Here is an 18,124-nt window from a genome sequence, read left to right on the forward strand (position 1 = left end):
TTTGAAAGGCATCACAAAAGATTGCCTACATGCCCCGGACTAGTGTGTCCTCGTTTCAACTCCCAGACAGTGGACCATTTACTCCATGCTGTTCCCTTCCTCTCTCCTTATGTTTCCTGTCTCAGTCTTCTGTTGGCAACATGCCATAAAAGAAGCTTAAATCTCCTCTAAAATTCTAAGTTCAGTTTGATTTTTTTTTGTCTCGAGCCCTCTGGCCCCTTATTTTGTGAGCATTTTTGCTTAATTCACAGTATATTTTGCAGCATCTGTTGAAGTGGGGGGGGGGGGCCTTTAATTATTTTCCGCTCTCTGCTTCAACCTCACCTTTTTCCTCCTGACCACGATAACAGTCTATTTCACTGAGCAACTTCAGTGAGTCGCAAGAAGCAGGTAGAGAAGGTTGCTAGGTGCGTTGCTGAGGGATGTGATGACATCACAAGTCCTGAGGTCTGTCAGCTCACTCCCACATGCTGTTTGCAGTCAGACCATTATGAATTATGGGACCCCGGGAAGTGTCTCAGTGCTCCTCACGGACTGTGCTCTTCAGCCAATAAAAACTCAGGGAACAGAGACAATCTCCCCATCGCTGTCGCTGTCCATCTGTGGTGGTGCTGAAATATGCATCGTCTCAGCAAGCGACAGTTTGTGTTTAGTCAGTTAATCAGTTTTAACAATAACAGTGTAATTCTTGTTATTTTATCACTTTCAATGAAGTGTATATACAAGGGAGGGCGTACATGTAATGCATGTACGTACACTGCAGGCTCCTCCTTGCTACTTTTGAGTAATTGGTGGCCCGACTGCCTTCCAATTAGGGGCCGGAAAATGTAGGAGCCGTTAATGAAGGACTACTTGTTACAGTGTACTTTGTTGAAGTAGCTAACCGTTGTTCTTAAGCCTTTGAGTAAATATCTGGACCCTTTGATAGCTATGACAGATAGAGCGATAGGTAGATATGTACTGCATTTTGGGTCAGTGGGCGTGTCCGAGCTAGGTTTGGGGTGAAAGGGTTATGTTACTGTTACTGTTTAATCAATAGATCGTCGTTCATAACATGTAACATCAAGGGAACATTTTTAATGTGTTATTGATCTGAGTGAGGCTTGGACATATGTGGCTGGAAATGTAACCTGGATGTACAGCAAGTGGAAATAAATGTGCAAACCCGTCACATGACTCTTCCTGGCCTTGGGGATTGAGGAATTGAAACAGTGCCTACGAGTCAAGCCCATAGGAACCTGCCTACAGCTAAAGACTTTAGGTGGCTTTAGTTTACGTTTGCCACTACAGTCCAATTCTATATTATTCTATTTGTCCTGTTTTATTTGGCTTTGGTTTTATTTCTTTTTTTATCTTGTTATTTCTTTTGAACTTTAGGTGGAAAAGTGCTCTATAAATGAAGACCCGTCCAGATGTGGTGCTGACATCTGTTCATACCTGGCATTAACATGTGTCCTGCATACATGCTCTGTCCTCCCCACCCTTATATGCAAATACACACAGACACTATGTTTTTAATGAGTGCCTATTGTTCCGTGTGTGTGTGTGTACATCTGAAAAAAGTCTGGAGGAGCTGAGTGAATAAATGCACTACTCCCGCTGCTGTAACATGAAATGAGATTTTTAATCATGAGAAAACAAAGACATCATCTTTTCCTCCGTTTTTCTGTTATTATATCTAATGTTTACAACATCGTCTTCTCTGTTTTTTGTCGGTTCGGTTCTCGGTTCGGTTGTGTTTCCATTACAATATAGTACCTCCTCAATGTGGGTGGAGCCATCACAGCACAGCTGCATGAAAACACACAAACGAGTGACTTGTAAAGCAGTTTTCCATGTTTTCCATGTACTGAAACATTAGAATGAGTTCATTAAAAAGATTAGTTCAGTACTTTCTCCATGACCAGAGCACAGACTCCATCTGACACAGTCACTGAAATACAGCGGCAGGGTTTGTGACGAGGCTCACCGCTCACAATCGCAGACTTTCAGCAGTGCTGTCGCTAAATAAATGATGATAAATGATGAGATTTTAGACATGTTCAGAGTTTGACCCACGTTTTCAGGATTTTTAAGTCTTTTTTAAAAGTCATCGGGCGCTACCTCACACGATCTTTGGGATTGTTCAGTTTGATTCTTGTGTCGGACGTCTCTTCCTGTGACGACACTCGCTGACAAATCATTCAGTGGCCGGCAGTCTGACGAAGTCACACGTAGTATCGCCTCAGCTTGCTTGGAACCTCGCCAGAGCAGGTACTAAAAAAGTACCTGGTGCTATCGCTAATGGAAACACAAAATAACCACGCCGTGCCGCGGTAGTGGAAAAGGGGCTTGCGTGACAGCACTGACATTTATAAAAATCACATTATTTAGTTCAGTTTGTAATAAATAATTATTCATTATTAATTATTTTTTCATTGAGTCATCTTATGATACTCATTCCTTTAGATCAGATGGGGGGGGGGGGGGGGGGGGGCTAGGGAACGTCCCTCCCTCTAATAGTCTGGCTCCGCCCCTGACGTTGTTGATTTACTGGCCACCAACTTCCGGAGAAACTTTAAGGGGGTGAAAAAACAAAAAACAAACATGCATTGACCCTGCTGTTTTATATCAGTGCACACACACACACACACACACACCCTGATACTGCTGTCAAAGCACGCTGCTGCACTGATGTGCTCACACACACACACACACACACACACTTCCCCTCCTTCCTGCATCATAGCCCGCTGTTCCCATCATCACACGTTCACGTAATACTCCCGTGAACAAGCTGACTTGTTAGAAATGCTCGAGGAGCTTAAACCGCTCTGATAGCGCGCGCGCTGGCTGCAACACAAAAATCGGTGGAATCATCCAGAGAAAAGTGAAACCGCACCAGGGAAATAATCCCAAATTAAGACACGGCGAGTGGATTATTCATCAATTGCCTGTTGACTTCACTGAAGGTACGTGCACGCAGTTTATTTTGTTGTTGTTGTTGGTTTTTTTAATCACATCTTTGCAAACCATACACGCGTGAAGTGACGGAATCTCTCTCCGGGATGAAAGTGTGTCCTCTTTGACCACATTTGTCACAAGTCATGTTTGTTTCGAAAAACTTTTACACGTTTTCACAGACATTTGCTCGTGGGATTTGCAACAACCCGCATATATGCGATATATATCCGCGCATGCAGCTGCATCCTCAATCCAAACCTGGATGATGAGGATGATGATGATGATGATGCGCAAATAATCTACTGCTTTATTGTGAACTGTCAAACTGAAGCGTCCGCTCATTATGATGACTGCTGACTTCATTCACAACATTTACACTCGTCATTCATGAAAGTGTCATGTAGACAAAGCCAGTGGAAGGAAAGAAGAAGAAGAAGAAGAAGAAGAAGAAGAGTAAAGCGCGCTCCAGGTTTACATAAGAAGGCTCTTGTTGCACTCAGACTGCAGCACTTCTTGAGTTCACAGTCTCACAGTCTCGCGGTGTCCCTGCCTCCTTTGTCGTTATTTGTCATCATTTCACAACCAACAAGCTTGTGATCGCAGTACCCACTTAATTGCTGATGCCTAAACCCACACACACACACTGGTTTCCATGACTTCAGAAGACATTGCATTGTCTTACATTATTTATTTCCTGGAGACTTACTTTAACCTTAACCACAATAACTACTTGCCTAATCATAATCCTAATCCTAACCCTGACTTTAACCGTAACCTAATCCTAAAACATGTCTTCACCTTAAAATATAGTAATTTACATTGTTAGGACTTGATTTTTTTTGTCACCATAATGTGACTGTGTATACAGATACAGGTCCCCACAACGTAAGGAATACCAGGTGCACACACACACACACAGGTCCACACAGCTATGATTTTGCACAGCCTTACAAATCCTAACCAGTTAATCCCAATTATACTTTAACCTTAATCTAACCCTTAAAACATGTCTTCACCTTAAAATGTAGTCATTTACATTAATAGGACTGGATTTTTGTCCCCATAAGGAAGACAAGTCCCCATAATGTGACTGTGTGTAAACAGATTTGGTCCCTACAACATAGGAACACCAGGTACAAGCACACACACACACACACAGGTTTGCACAGCTATCCTTGTAAGGACCTTACATTGACTTGACATTGATTTTTCACAGCCTTACAAAGCCTAACCTTAACATAACCAGTTCATCTCAATTACCCCTTAAACTTAATCTACCTTAATCGAATCATAATTCACATTTTAGCCCTAAACCTAACCAGTTCCAGGACCAGGTTTTGGTCTCTCACGACTACACACACACTTGGTGCTCGTCCCCTTCATGAAACAAACGTGTGAAAGTTGCGAGGAGGAAGGATCAGATTTCATTTGATCCGTTGCCCAAATAGATTTTTGATCGAATCACGGTCCACCACATAGGGAGCTGATCATATTTTATATAAACTGTGCACAAACAAAGTTTGTTGTGAGGGACTGGAGGACACGCGAGACAACAGACAACAGAAACCGGCTCTTCTGTTTAAAAACAGTTCTTTATTTTTGTTCTGTTCTGTAGAGAGTGCACACACACACACACACACAACATGGTTTTCATCTAATAAGAGTTATTACTGTGAGTCTTTTCTTTAGATTGAGATTATTCTGATTTACTTTAAATCCAAGCTTTAAAAAGTAAAATCATTGAAGAATATACAGAGATAAGCTCTGTCTTGCTGCTGCTGCTGCTTTTCTTTTAACAAGTTTATGATTTATACATTATACAAATCTTTTGTTTAGGTACCAAACTTCATACTGCATCGGCTGTGTTACCCTTCTTTATTCAGTTGCTGAGAGATTACAGGAACACAGATTGATGTGGTGAAATAATAATCCCAGAAATCTCTACCTCTCATTGTTTTTGTCGTTATGTTTTGTCTATTTTCTCAACGACTGCTCATGTGATCGACGTAGATGCGCGTCGTGTATTTCTGTGGACTTTTGGGGAGAGTGTTGAGCGGTTGTGTCGCCAACTGCGTGGCCGTGATGTCACGACGAGGACGACTTGTGTTATAAGTCACAGTTTGAATAGGCAGTGGTTCTCTCTGCCCTCTGCAGAAAGAACCACTGCAAACTTGAAGTGCAATCGTCAAATGTGAGGTTTAGAGGATAAAAGATTGTCAGGAGGACCCCGCCCAGAAAAAAAAATCCTAATCCCCCCTATTTTAAACTGAGTTTGCTGCAATGCCACTCATGACTGGAGACACGGGGAAAAAGCAGCAGCTAAATCTCATGTATTATTTAATTCAGTATGCTGTAATAGAATAAAAAGAAAACCCAACACGTATGGAAACAGAACGAATGGGTATTTGTGCACGTCAAATTTTTGGTTTTATATTCTCTGAATTCCAGATAAGGAAATTGAGTCGCATGAAGTGGCGGTGGTCTTTGTCGATGAGCGTGCAGGGAGCTATTCTGTACAGACAGTGCCATGGTGCATACTGTAGAACTTGGTCGCCATGGCAACAAAACAACATCAGAAGGAAACTGGTTAGATGATGAGCCAGTGATGCCTAAAGAGATGAATGGTAGACGCCGCGCATCACACAGCCAAGCACAAAAGCTGGCGCGATTCATAATAATCAAAATATTCTTCACCTCTGGACGAGTCGGAGGAAGAAAAAGAAAAACCCACACGTCTGTTTTGCTTCCGTTCAATTCGGAATAAATGTCGTTGAAATCTGAAAGCGGTCTCAGTGCTCACAACTCGCTTTAAGTGACAGTTAGGTCTTAAATGAGGCTTTACAGGATTCAGAATCTGGCTCACACATGCTCTCACTACCATCTGCCCCCTATCACCAAGCCTCTTCCTTTGAAGAGTGTCGACTGTGGCCAGATCCTCAGCTCTCGCTGGCCTGCTGCCACCATATCTGACTTTAATCGACAAACACGGGCTCCAAAATAGCAGTCGGAAATTATTTATTTGATTACAGGCCCCTTGTAAATCGTCACATGACAAAAACACAGCACACAGACCCGTGGTTTCTTTTTAAATATCTATCTGAGGCAGAGGAAAATATCTTAGATTGTTTTTAGTGTTTTTAATCTGAATTTCATAGACAATCTTCTCATGGAGCCGGACGTATTTGTTGTATCGACCTCTGTGAGTTTTTCAAACATGGTGCAGATTTGCAGGCTAATGCAGGATTGTACGGCCTTGATACCGAGCACTTGTAATCCTCGTCAGTGTAGTTCTGCCACAGCAGGAAAAGTGTGAAGATAAATCCTCTGTTTTTATTCAATGAATGAATAAATTAATGACTCAACTCTTGTTTGTCTATAATGCCATTTGTAGGTTCTCACACTATTTTGATTTGAGGTAATCTAATTTAATCTATTGGGTATTGTTCAGGGGTAGGGGTTATGAAGCTTGTAATCTGAAGATTCTAATCTCAAAAATATGTTTGTCTTGCCATTAGACGACCTTTTCTGAATGGACATTGAATGGCTTGTGTTGCGTTGTAATCCACCCCCCCATCCCCTTTTGTTCCAGGGCTAAAATCCTGTTTTCTTGTGTCCCCGCCCTGCTGGCAGCCATGTTTTCAGTGAGAGTGAGTGTTTGTGTCTCAGCCTGTGGCGCTACCTCATACAAGCACATTTGAGAAAACCTACTTAATGTATGTATATTATTTATCTGCCCATTCCTCCTGTTCTCATGACATGTCACATGTTATAGGAGTCAGAGCCGGCCCAAGGCATATAAGTGAAGTAAGCATCTGCTGCCACCCCCAATAGTGGAGTGGAGACAAAAAGCCACTTTTGTGATTTTACTGCCCTCTAGAGTTCAAAAAGTGACACTTGTTTGGTGTAAATATCCCAATGTATAGTGTTCCATTTATATCAATAACAGTCAAGCACTAGCTACTCCGAGGTGGTGGAAGAAGGCCCCCCCATTCAGCTTAGGGCCCCATAAAGACTTTGGCCGGCCCTGCTGGGATGTTGTTTTAAGGAAAGTTAATCAAATTTGGTACAAATGCTCAAATTCTCAAGGAGGGACTGATACTATTTTGGTGGTCAAAGGTCAACTTAAGTGCAAACACACAATAAAAAAGTTTTCTATACCAACAAATATAAAATGATAAGGTGACAACTTGTTTATCACGATCATTTAAAACTGGAGTGCGTGGTAAACACGACCTCTGTATACACACAAATGCTCCCTCACTCAGTTCGACAGAGACTTTATATTCAGATGAAGGATGCAAATAATGTGACATCATTATGTCTATTCACGCAGACTCAACAGAGGCGGAACAGCATCAAAAAACACCCAAACATTTAGGCCCTGCAGCTTCAACGGAGTAAAAACACCTTGGAGGAGGAGGAGGAGGAGGAGAGTTGAGATTGTGACTGTGTGTAGTTCTTGTAACGCTGACTGTGGTTGGCAGACACATACAGCTGCTGTGCAGTAGCTCCATTTTTCTTTAAAGATTTACAGGAGCTGTTGCCATTTTCCGCGGGGGTAATGTTGCTCCTGTCACCGCCAGCTCTGTCTTCCATAACTCCCACAAATATATAACGTGAAGTGCAACTGATTCAAACCCAGTCACCAGACGACGTTGCCACTGTGCTTCTCCGCAAACCACTGATTCGCGTGAGCTTACGTTCCCTGAAGCAAAATGACTCTACTTATTTCTGTTTACAGTGGTGCTTTTGGTTAAAGTGTACGAAATCGAAGTGATAATTCCTTCATTGCATCAACATCCTTTCCACATTTTAAGGTTAAAAAACGCCGCAATCGTGTCCCCATAACAAGAAAAGCAAAAACACGGGCAGCCTTGACCTGGTCTCGAACTGTGGTTGCCAAAAAACATACGATTTTTTTTTTAAAAAGCATTTCGCATGGCTTGCAGAAAAGTAAAAAAAAGCATCTTTTTTTCTTTTCTGGGAGACCAGGCTGACTGAATATGAACCCTTGAACCTCGGGGCAGTTTTTGCAAAGTGCTCTCACTGCAGATTCTCTCTCCTCGTCCTGTCTTGGTCTCAGAAGCCATGAAAAAAAACAACTTATTTCCATCATCAGTTTTTATTTTTTTCCATTAAATGATGCAGACAAAAACCAAACGTAATGATGCAGTTTATTTCCGTTGTTTGTTAATCGGGGTTAATGCGTCGTGCATGGGCTTTTATTTACGCCACTGGAAACTTGATCAAACTTGAGATTTGAAATGTGTTAATGAAACGCAACAGCTTTGCCTCTTTTCATTAATTCCCCTCTGGGACGCAGTCACAGTGAAGTTTTTCTCAACGCCAAGCGTCGCAGAGGCTGTCATTCCCATTAATGAAGAACACTTTCATTCAGATATTTTCAGAGGACGGAGATAAAAGAAGTCTGATTCAGCAAAGTCAAGTGCCTCCTATATCTGTTTCTTCTTCTTCTTCTTCTTCTAAAAAACAAACAAAAAAGCCACATTCTGCCTCACTTGTCACAGTCTGTGTTTGGTGCAGTGTGAGCCTCCACAAACAGGTGTAGAGATCTGTCATTAATTTTTAAAGTGATGATCGCTTGAAACAGCTTTTTCCTATATTTACTCCGCTTAGCCTGTAAAATATTGTTTGTATTTGTGAAAATCTCGTGGTCACAGTGAAAGAAAGAGTGTGGTAAATAACATGATAATTATAGATTTGACTGAACAGACGTTTGCCATAAACGCGATGAAAACAAAATAAGGAAAACTTGTTTTAGAGCTGCAACTAACGGCTATGTTCATAATCAATTCATCTGTCGATTATTTTCTCCATTAATCGATGAATCGTTTGGTCCATAAAATGTCAGAAAACCGGTGTTCATCAAACCTGGAAATGCTGATGTTCTCAAATGTCTTGTTTTTGTTCACAAATCAAAATGATTCACTTTTAATGATTTCTTTATCCAGAGCAAAGAAATTAAGAAAATATTCATATTTAAGAAGCTTAAACAATCGTAAATCTGGTTTTAATCATGAAAAAAGCTTCAAACCAGTTATCGAAATAGTTGTCGATTCATTTAGTAATCGATTAATAATCGATTAATTGTGTTTACTTGTAGCCATTGATCTCGTGAGCGCGTCACTGTAACGTACCGGTGTGAACTCAGGTCAGAGCCTGAATTAATGGCGAGTCTGAGTGGCTTCCTTGCAGGATTCAGGCAGATGGGGTGATTTAGCTGAAGTGTATCACCCGAGTGCTCAAAGTGCTCCAGACTAATTGAACCCACATCCCTCGTCTTTTAGAAAAGGAAGAGGCAAAAAGACATTGTGTATGCAGCGTTTTGATCAGGGCGAAACAGAGATATGGTTTGGTTGGAGCAAAAAAGATGGATTCTGCGTTTGTGTTTACGGCCACCCTGTTTTTAACTCACCCAGAGGAAACATTCTCCATTATTTTCCATTTCTTTACTTTAAAAAAAAACAAAAAAAAAACAGCCCTGAGTAAAACCATTATCAGGCACGGACTTACTTGGATATGGGTTGAATGGAAGAAGCGCGGCCCCTTTGGCTAATTGAGATGACCTCGAAATGGGCTTAGGTGCTTTATCACGTAAAGTAGTGATGACTATAATAAAAAAAAAAGGAAAAAAAAGTTATTTTAGTGTCATAACAGATGTGAGCTTTAGGGCAGGCGTACTTTTAAAGATGCAACAACAACAACAACAACAACAACTACTAAATCACCTCCAAGTTATGTAGGGCTGCAACTAACGATTCTTTACATAATCGATTCATCTCGCGATTATTCCCTCGATTAATCGAGTACTTGTTTGGTCCAGAAAATGTTGAAAATTGTCGATCGGTGTTCTTGAATGTCTTCTGTTGTCCACAAACCAAAATGATTCAGTTTGAATGGATTCTCTGTTATAATGGAGCAAAGAAACCAGCAAATATTCACATTTAAGAATCAGAAAACCTAATAATAATAAAAGAAAACCCTCAATCTGAGTATTTGTTTCAGCCCTAAAGCCTATATGTTTTGATCCTGTAATCTGTAATCTGTTATTATGATAATATTGACAGAACACCAGTATCATTTGCCATTAAATAGCATTTTATCTGCTTTTACCAGCATTTAAACACTGTGTCGTGAGGACATTATGTACGGCAAAAATAAAATGTTATTTCACTATCACCAGCTTTAAAAACAGTGACAAAACTCAAAAAGCATCAATGCATAAAACATTAAATGAAACAAAATACTGTATATTCAGATGAAAATGCACGTCATATAAGGCCCCCCTCTTCATAAAAGGTCATTTAACCCCCGTCTGTATCGACTGAAGGAGCTCATCCACACAGAATGACTTCAGTGCCATATCAGCGTGTCGGTCCGCTTCCAAAACACATCAAAAAAACCGTCATGGATTATTTCTTTCCTCATCAAAGACCGACAAGATCCATGAAGTCACTGTCAATAAAGAGGCTGAAACAGAGGCCCTGCTCTTTTTATTCATTTATTTATTTATTTATTTATGATAACCAACCAATTTAAATAATGTAACACGTTTTTTTCTTTTCCATATCAGCTACACGGATCTGTGGAGACACGGATCACAGAGTAATGAGTCCCCTCGTGGACAGTAGCATGCTTTAAACACAGCCCCGCTGTCTTGGAGCTGAAGGTCTCCCTCTTGATTTTTACTCTATCATGCGTTTCCAAAGCTGCATTAACCAATGAGCTTTACGTGAACACGCTGCGTGTGCTTTGTTGCCCATGCAGATTCTACCTGACGCTATTATCTGGGGGGGAGAAATCTCTCGCCTCTGATCGGGTCTTGACTGAGACTCCAGACATCACCTCAGTCAGAATCTCTCTCTACTCCCACTCTCTTCTGTGCTGGCTGCCATTTCTGCTGGAAGTTGTGCCAAGAAAAAAAAAGAAGAGGGAAAAAAAAGGAAAAAAAGAAGTCTGTTTTTCATACAAGCATCCCATGTCACATTGCTGCTGTGGTGGAATTATAATCTTTAGTTACCTGGTTTGTTAACTGCAAAACAACCTGTTGTTTATGAGTGTAGCCACTCAAACGTGTCAGATAGTCTACTGTGACACCAGAGAGAAACACGTCAGAGCAAATTATCCAGTGTTAGATCATCCTGCGTCTATGGTGAAAAAGGAAAAAAATCTGCAGTGTTTTGTAGCCCCGGCTCTGAAATTGGCATATGAACGTGTTACAGGAGCTCATGTTGGTGAATTTCATTTCATAGGCTTTTCGTTCTCTGCTGTGAGAGATTCTGTGCACTGCACTTGTGAAATGTATTTTCAATCGCGTGACCCCGGCGAGCGGCGAGACTGCTCGTACTTTAACCCTTCAGTGCTCACACGGCGCGGTTCTGTGCCGCAGGTGCACACCTGTGGTAATACACAACTCCTTATATGGACATCCTGGGGGGGGGGGGGTTTATTGGTCACATATTCAGGCTTTAAAAAAAATGTCTTCTTATGTGTTGTTGAGTCAAAGCCAAAAGTCAAAGCGTTTTTCTTTTCTTTTTGATCATAAAAACGAGCCAATTGAACTTTGAACTGTGACGTATTTCACAAATTTCACAAATTCAATCCAATTTTAAACAATTTTGAATACTTTTATGCTCAGGTGTGTTTATATAGCTGGTGAAAATTACTTTTTTTTCCATCAGATTGCCTAAGTAGTGCTGAAAAAAAGATATAAGACGCTCTGGGGCTGAAACAAATACTCGATTAATCAATAAGTAAATGAGTCGTCAACTATTTTGATAATCCATGCATCGGTTTGAAGCTTTTTTCATGATTAAAGCCAGATTTCTGATTGTTTCAGCTTCTTAAATGTGAATATTTTCTAGTTTATTTTGCTCCATTTAACAAAGAAATCCTTTAAACTGAATCATTTTGGTTTGTGGACAAAACAAGACATTCAAGAACATCATCATTTCCAGGTTTGACAAACACTGATCAACGTCTTTTAACGTTTACTATCGTCTTATGGACCAAACGATTACTCGATGAATGGAGAAAATAATCAACAGATTCATCGATTATGAAAATAATAGTTAGTATAACATTCTTATAGCCTCTGTATATGCTCTACGTTAAAACATAATGGAAAACCACAGAATCCAGCCCTAATTTAAACATCTCTGATGACCCATTGTCAGCAATGCTAGAAATCAAGGAGAACTACTGTGTTGATGAATTTCTAAAGAGATTAATAAGTATAGGGTTTTGTGTTGAATTAATTGTTTTAAAAATGTCCCTGTTACATAAACACACACTTTCTCTCTCTCTCTTTTTATATATGTGTGTGTGTGTGTGTGTATCGGCCTGTCAGTGTCTCTTGACGTGGAGCTACTGCGCAGGTCATTATACAGTAACTGCAGGTTGTTCCAGTTTTCAGCCCAAATTAAAAACACAGCGTCTGGAGTGAGATGATCAACTATCGGAAAAGTAAAAAACCGTGGAGGTGATAAATAAATAATAAACAGCTGCAGTGTGTGTGTGTGTGGGGGGGGGGGGGTGTCAGGTTTCTGTGCAGATTCTTTCGCTGTTGGAAAAAAAAGAAGCAGATAGATGAATAATGCGAGTGCTGCTGCAGTAGTACAGGCGCTGACTCACTGCAGAGAGAGAGAGAGTGGCAGCCTGACAGAGCTCAGTGAAGATCATGCTCATCATGATCAACGATCAGTGTTTGTTCTTGTTACATTTGTGTTGACTTTTTTCTGACGGTTTTGCTCACATGTAGATGTACTTGACACGAGAGATTATTTCTCTGTAAAGCAACATTTGTTGGTGCTCACTCGATTCTCTAAATAACTCTGTGTAACATTGTGTGTGTGTTGTCGGCAGGTCGTGTTGTGGCAGGAGCTGCCATGCCATTTGGTTGTCTGACACTCGGGGAGAAGAAGGATTACAACAATCCCTCAGAGGTGACCGACAAATATGACCTCGGACAGATTGTTAAAGCGTGAGTACATCGGTGACGTCTCCATTTGTGCATTTTGTGAAGACACCCGGGGTTCACAATGTGACGTGTTCTCTCCTCTCGTTTGCAGAGAGGAGTTTTGTGAGATTTTCCGGGCCAAGGATAGGAACACCTTGAAAATGTACACCTGTAAAAAGTTCCACAAAAAGGACGGGAGGAAAGTGAGGAAAGCTGCCAAGAACGAGATAATGATCTTAAAGATGTGAGTGAAGGTTTTATCTCCTCGTTCTAACATTTTTACACGCCCGAGGCAGTGTCTCGGCGCTGGGTGTGTAATCACCAGTGATCAGCGGAATTTCTGAAACTCCACGTCGAGCACAAAGCAACGTGTAAAATACCCTCTGAGTTTTCTCCTTTTTTTAGTAACAATAACACAACAGATGTTAAGACTCACAGCAGAGTGCACTTCCGCCTATTCACAGAGTCTCTCTGTGGGAGCCACACACACAGTTGAATTGGGTGACATGTTCTTTTATTACCATGGACATATACAGCAGAAGTCCCAGACTGAAACTCTGACAGTGAATGTAACCATTTTTTACTCTGTTTGATAAATGTACTGAGACTCCTTCATTTGTGTGTAGTATTTTTCCCTAAAATGTACAGACAAAAAATGTAAATGACAGATAGAAGGAGAATGTTAAAAAATAACTGGATATTTCACTGTAGGAGATTGATAGATAAAAAGAAAAGATAAGAAAAGTTGGGTTCTGTTTTGTGTAATTACAATGGTGAGCAACATTTTTGCCCCACATTAAGTAAGTTGTAAAATAACTTTTGAAGAATTAAACACATTATATCACTGCTGTTCATTCATTTAAATCCCCATTAGCTGTTGCCTAACAGTGGCTACTCTTCTACTACTCTTAAGTATGTGAATCAACTGTTCAAATCAGCTTTTTAAGCTCCTTTTCCCCCTCTTGCTGTTATTCTCTGTCCTGTTTTCCTGCTTTTTAAAGGGTAAAACATCACAACATCCTTCAGCTGGTCGACACGTTCGAAACCAAGAAAGAGTACTTCCTTTTTCTGGAGCTGTGAGTATCGACTAGTGTACTTTCCTGACATATTTCTGCATATTCAACATTTCCATATGTTTAATGTGGGTGTCCTGTCCTTGTCAGTGCTACGGGCAGAGAGGTCTTTGACTGGATCTTAGATCAGGGCTATTACTCGGAGAGGGACACAAGCAATGTTATGAGGCAGGTGTTGGAAGCTGTCGCTTACCTGCACTCCCTGAAAATTGTCCACAGAAATCTGAAGGTACGTTACAATGCTGACACCTAGTGGGAAGCAGCCGCACTGTCCCTCACATACAATTCTGTATATTTGGTTGTGTTCCAATTGCCTTTCTTTCTTTCTTTCTTTCTTTCTTTGTGCACACAGTTGGAGAACTTGGTGTACTTTAATCGTCTGAAGCACTCCAAAATTGTTATCAGTGACTTTCAGCTGGCAAAACTGGAAAATGGGCTCATTAAGGATCCGTGTGGAACTCCAGAATATCTTGGTATGACAGTGTTTTTGTTAAATAGGTTTGTTTGATATTTTTGTGACTGCGTGTGCGTGGTGGGGAAACAAATCTTGCTGCAGCTTATGTCGTCGGGATAAATGAGTCTTGTTTGTGCCTTCAGCTCCGGAGGTGGTTGGCAGGCAGCGATACGGACGACCCGTGGACTGTTGGGCCATCGGCGTCATCATGTACATCCTGTAAGCGCACTGCACATTTCATCACAGTTGTGCCGTTTTCTCATTTGAATTTACATGATTGCTTTTTTGCAGGTGCATCCATGGTAATAATACAACATATTCAGGCTCTTTTTCCCCATCTTTTTATGTGTTGTTGAGTCAAAGTTATGATTAACTTTATCTGGCATTTTTAGTAGTGATATAAAGTAGCAATAATTGTGCAGAAGTCACAAAATAGAGTATTTTTCACGTTCTTATACCCTCTGTATATACTGTATGTTTAATCGTAGTAATGTTCTAAGGGTTAAATGTACAGTATATACAGAGGCTAAAATGTGTTAAATAGAGTTTCTTATATCCTTTCACAACCTAGGTAAAAACACCAACTATACAAATACACCTGAGCAAAAGGTACATAAAATGTTTAAAATAGATTGAATTTGTGAAATTTGTGAACAGTTCAAAGGTCACTTGGCTCGTTTTTATGAACAAAAAGAAAAGAAAAACGCCCTATTTTGTGACGTCTGCACAATTGTTGCTACTTTATATCGTGACTAAAAATGCGATATAAAATGTATCATAACTTTGACTCAACAACACATAAGAAGACGAAAATAAGCCACATTTTTTAAAGACTGAATATGTGACCTATGATGTCCATATAAGGAGTTGTGTCTTATTCCCACGGCAAAGTACCATGAATGCACCTGTGGCACGGTGCACTAAGGGTGAAACATAGTAATGGAAAAATCAGCCAAAATGCTCTGTGTTCTCAGGGTTAACAAAGCACGTCTTGTCCTTTTCTCCACAGTCTGTCTGGAAACCCTCCGTTCTATGACGATGCCGAAGAAGACGACTCTGACAATCGTGACAAAAACCTTTTTCTGAAGATTTTGTCTGGGGACTATGAATTTGATTCACCATACTGGGATGATATCTCAGATTCTGGTAAGAAACTACATCAATCAAAGGCAATTTTGTACTGATGTAACTGTATTTACACAGATCACAGTTATTACAAAAACACAAGGTCACTGTTGATGTTTTTCCTCCTGTGCTTTTCAGCCAAAACCTTAGTGGCATCTTTGATGGAAGTGGATCAAGACCAGCGGCTGACTGCACAGGAGGCTATAGCCCATGAATGGTAAAGAAAAAAAGAAAATAGCATTTATCAAAACATACTGGGAATGGTACCACCAATACAGCGGTTATTAATCACGCCGTATACGTGCCACAAATCTAATAATATGCTGGAAAATTTTTTCTTTATTCCTTCTCTTAGGATTTCTGGAAACGCTGCCTCAGACAAGAACATAAAGGATGGTGTTTGTGCACAGATAGAGAAGAACTTTGCCAAAGCTAAGTGGAAGGTATTGCTTCTCATAGATCTTATTTCTGCCCCTATATCGTTATTTATTACGTGTATCTGTTCTGTTCAGTGTCAGGACTGCAGTGCAGAGTTTATTTGCAAATGGTCTGGAATCTTTAATCCCCTCCTAATGAAATGTATTATAGATTTCCCTATAATATAACCACGTTTTTATGCTGAAAAATAAAAGCAGCAAACAGTGCTCAAAATGTTTAAAAATCGGATTGAATTTTTGAAATTTGGAAATACGTCACAGTTCAAAGTTCACTTGGCTCCTTTTTAGGAACAAAAAGAAAAGAAAAACGCTCTCATTTTGTGACTTCTGCACAATTTTTGCCACTTTATATCACTACTAAAAATGTGATGTAAAATGAATCATAATTTTGACTCAACAACACATAAGAAGACGGAAAAAAACGCATTTTTTAAAGACTGAATATGTGACCTATAAACACACACCCCCAGGATGTCCATATAAGGAGTTGTGTATTATTCCCACAGATCACGTGAGCACTAAGGGTTAAAACAGTTTTTCTGAAATATCGCTGCTGTGTTGACCACCTTTCATTCTACACGTTAGTCTTGTATTTAAATGTCTATATCTGTTTGAATCCCTCACAGAAAGCTGTCAGAGTGACCACCCTCATGAAGAGGCTGAGAGCGTCTGAGCAGGGTGAACCTGGGGCAGGGGCTGCAGCCGACCCCAACACACCAGGTGGCGCTCCTGCCGCTCCCCCCGCGAGCATAAAGGCTGCTCTCAGCGAAAAGGCTCCTGAAACACAGACTGCCACCATCACCACTCTCACCTTGCCCAGTGCAGCGCGACAGGACGAGCAGCCGCAGACGAGGTGCAACGGCGATGTTCCCCAAATGTTGCCACAGAGAAAGGGCGAGTAGACGTCAGGTCGGGGTAAAAAAGAAGAGGAAGAGGACCCTTGCCATCCGAGAAGCACACGTGCAGTACAGCCATAACTTTGGCATGATGATACCATATCTGTGATGTTCGGCTATCCCCAGTTTGCAGAATAATTTCACGCCCATGCATTTCATCCCTTTTCGACCTTCTGTACTGGTTAGTCTATTGAGTAGTGTTCTCTAGTCTCCCCTTGTTATTTTATGTACAAGTCCCTTTAAAGATAGTTGCAAAGTAGCTCTTCTGTTCCCCCTTTTCCTTAAGACTGTAAAAAAAGACCTGTGTAATTTAGTGAGATCTCCCATCTTTACTCATCCAGCTCTTTGTATATACTGTAGATGTGTTTGTCCGTTCGGAAAAAAAATAGCTAGTTTTTAGCCGCAGAACTTAACAATTCTGAGTTCATGTCTTGTGACTTAAAATTATGAGTTGAAAGAGTTTTGTAAATTTATCAAGATTAATTTCAAGAGATAAAACAAGTATATTAAAGACGTTTTAGAGACCATACCTCAAATTAGGATACAGGGAGTTACAAGTTTTGTCATGTCTTTCTTAAACGGATCATTTAATTTAAAGGAGACTATTCGGAAAAGTCCCTTAAATATTTAGACACAATTCACGATTCGACGCCCTGAAAAGACATCACCTGGTTTATTTTCAGCGCAGTGTAACTTTAGACAACTTAGAATTTTAAGGCACGAAGAAAGTCTATTTTTAAGTTAAAGTGCCTTAATATTTGTTGCTGTAGTGTTTTAAAAGAAAACTTGATGATAACTGCTTAGTTCTTTCTTTTTGATACGTTTTAGCCATTTTCCTTTGCCTCCTCCTCGTTTAGTCTGACGCTGTTGTACTGAAGCTTGTATTCTGTCCACTTCACACTTCATTTAAAAAACACAGAAAACTAGGTTTAGAGCATTTCCTATGTGGAGTGATGTTTTTAGCTGTTATTGTGTTGTCACTTGTAACCAGTAAATAAATACAGAGTTTATTGCCGAGTCCCTATACTGTACTGCTATGTATATTTGCATTGTATACATGTGTATTTTTTTATTTACATGTGTATTTAGCAACATTTAGCTGAGCTAATGGGTTGCTACAGCGCTTGTGAATGAATAAAATGAGCAATACTAATGTTGCTGAAACGGACGTTTTTTCCCCCCCCTCAGGCTGTCCTTCATTAAGTGCTTTAATGTTT

The 18,124-nt window shown here is 40.4% G+C and overlaps 1 protein-coding gene across 1 annotated transcript; it reads left to right on the top strand.

Annotated features, from left to right (window-relative positions):
- Positions 1 to 2,616: 2,616 nt before the first annotated feature.
- On the top strand, positions 2,617 to 18,060 carry LOC131460856 (caM kinase-like vesicle-associated protein). Its single transcript, XM_058631709.1, has 11 exons — positions 2,617 to 2,951; positions 12,829 to 12,946; positions 13,035 to 13,166; positions 13,924 to 13,998; positions 14,086 to 14,224; positions 14,348 to 14,468; positions 14,593 to 14,668; positions 15,459 to 15,595; positions 15,713 to 15,791; positions 15,930 to 16,017; positions 16,638 to 18,060. Exons 2-11 carry the CDS (start codon positions 12,852 to 12,854, stop codon positions 16,911 to 16,913), a joined length of 1,218 nt encoding a protein of 405 aa, XP_058487692.1. The 5' UTR covers positions 2,617 to 2,951; positions 12,829 to 12,851; the 3' UTR covers positions 16,914 to 18,060.
- The last annotated feature ends 64 nt before the right edge of the window (positions 18,061 to 18,124 follow it).

This window comes from Solea solea, chromosome 6 (assembly GCF_958295425.1).
Source record: "Solea solea chromosome 6, fSolSol10.1, whole genome shotgun sequence".
Lineage (NCBI taxonomy): Eukaryota > Metazoa > Chordata > Actinopteri > Pleuronectiformes > Soleidae > Solea > Solea solea.

Bases quoted from the DNA above. Each gene is read 5' to 3' on its own strand.
- LOC131460856 (XM_058631709.1), top strand. From the start codon at position 12,852: ATGCCATTTGGTTGTCTGACACTCGGGGAGAAGAAGGATTACAACAAT. The intron at 13,167-13,923 runs GTGAGTGAAGGT...TGCTTTTTAAAG, and splicing joins GAGATAATGATCTTAAAGAT to GGTAAAACATCACAACATCC. The intron at 13,999-14,085 runs GTGAGTATCGAC...TGTCCTTGTCAG, and splicing joins TACTTCCTTTTTCTGGAGCT to TGCTACGGGCAGAGAGGTCT.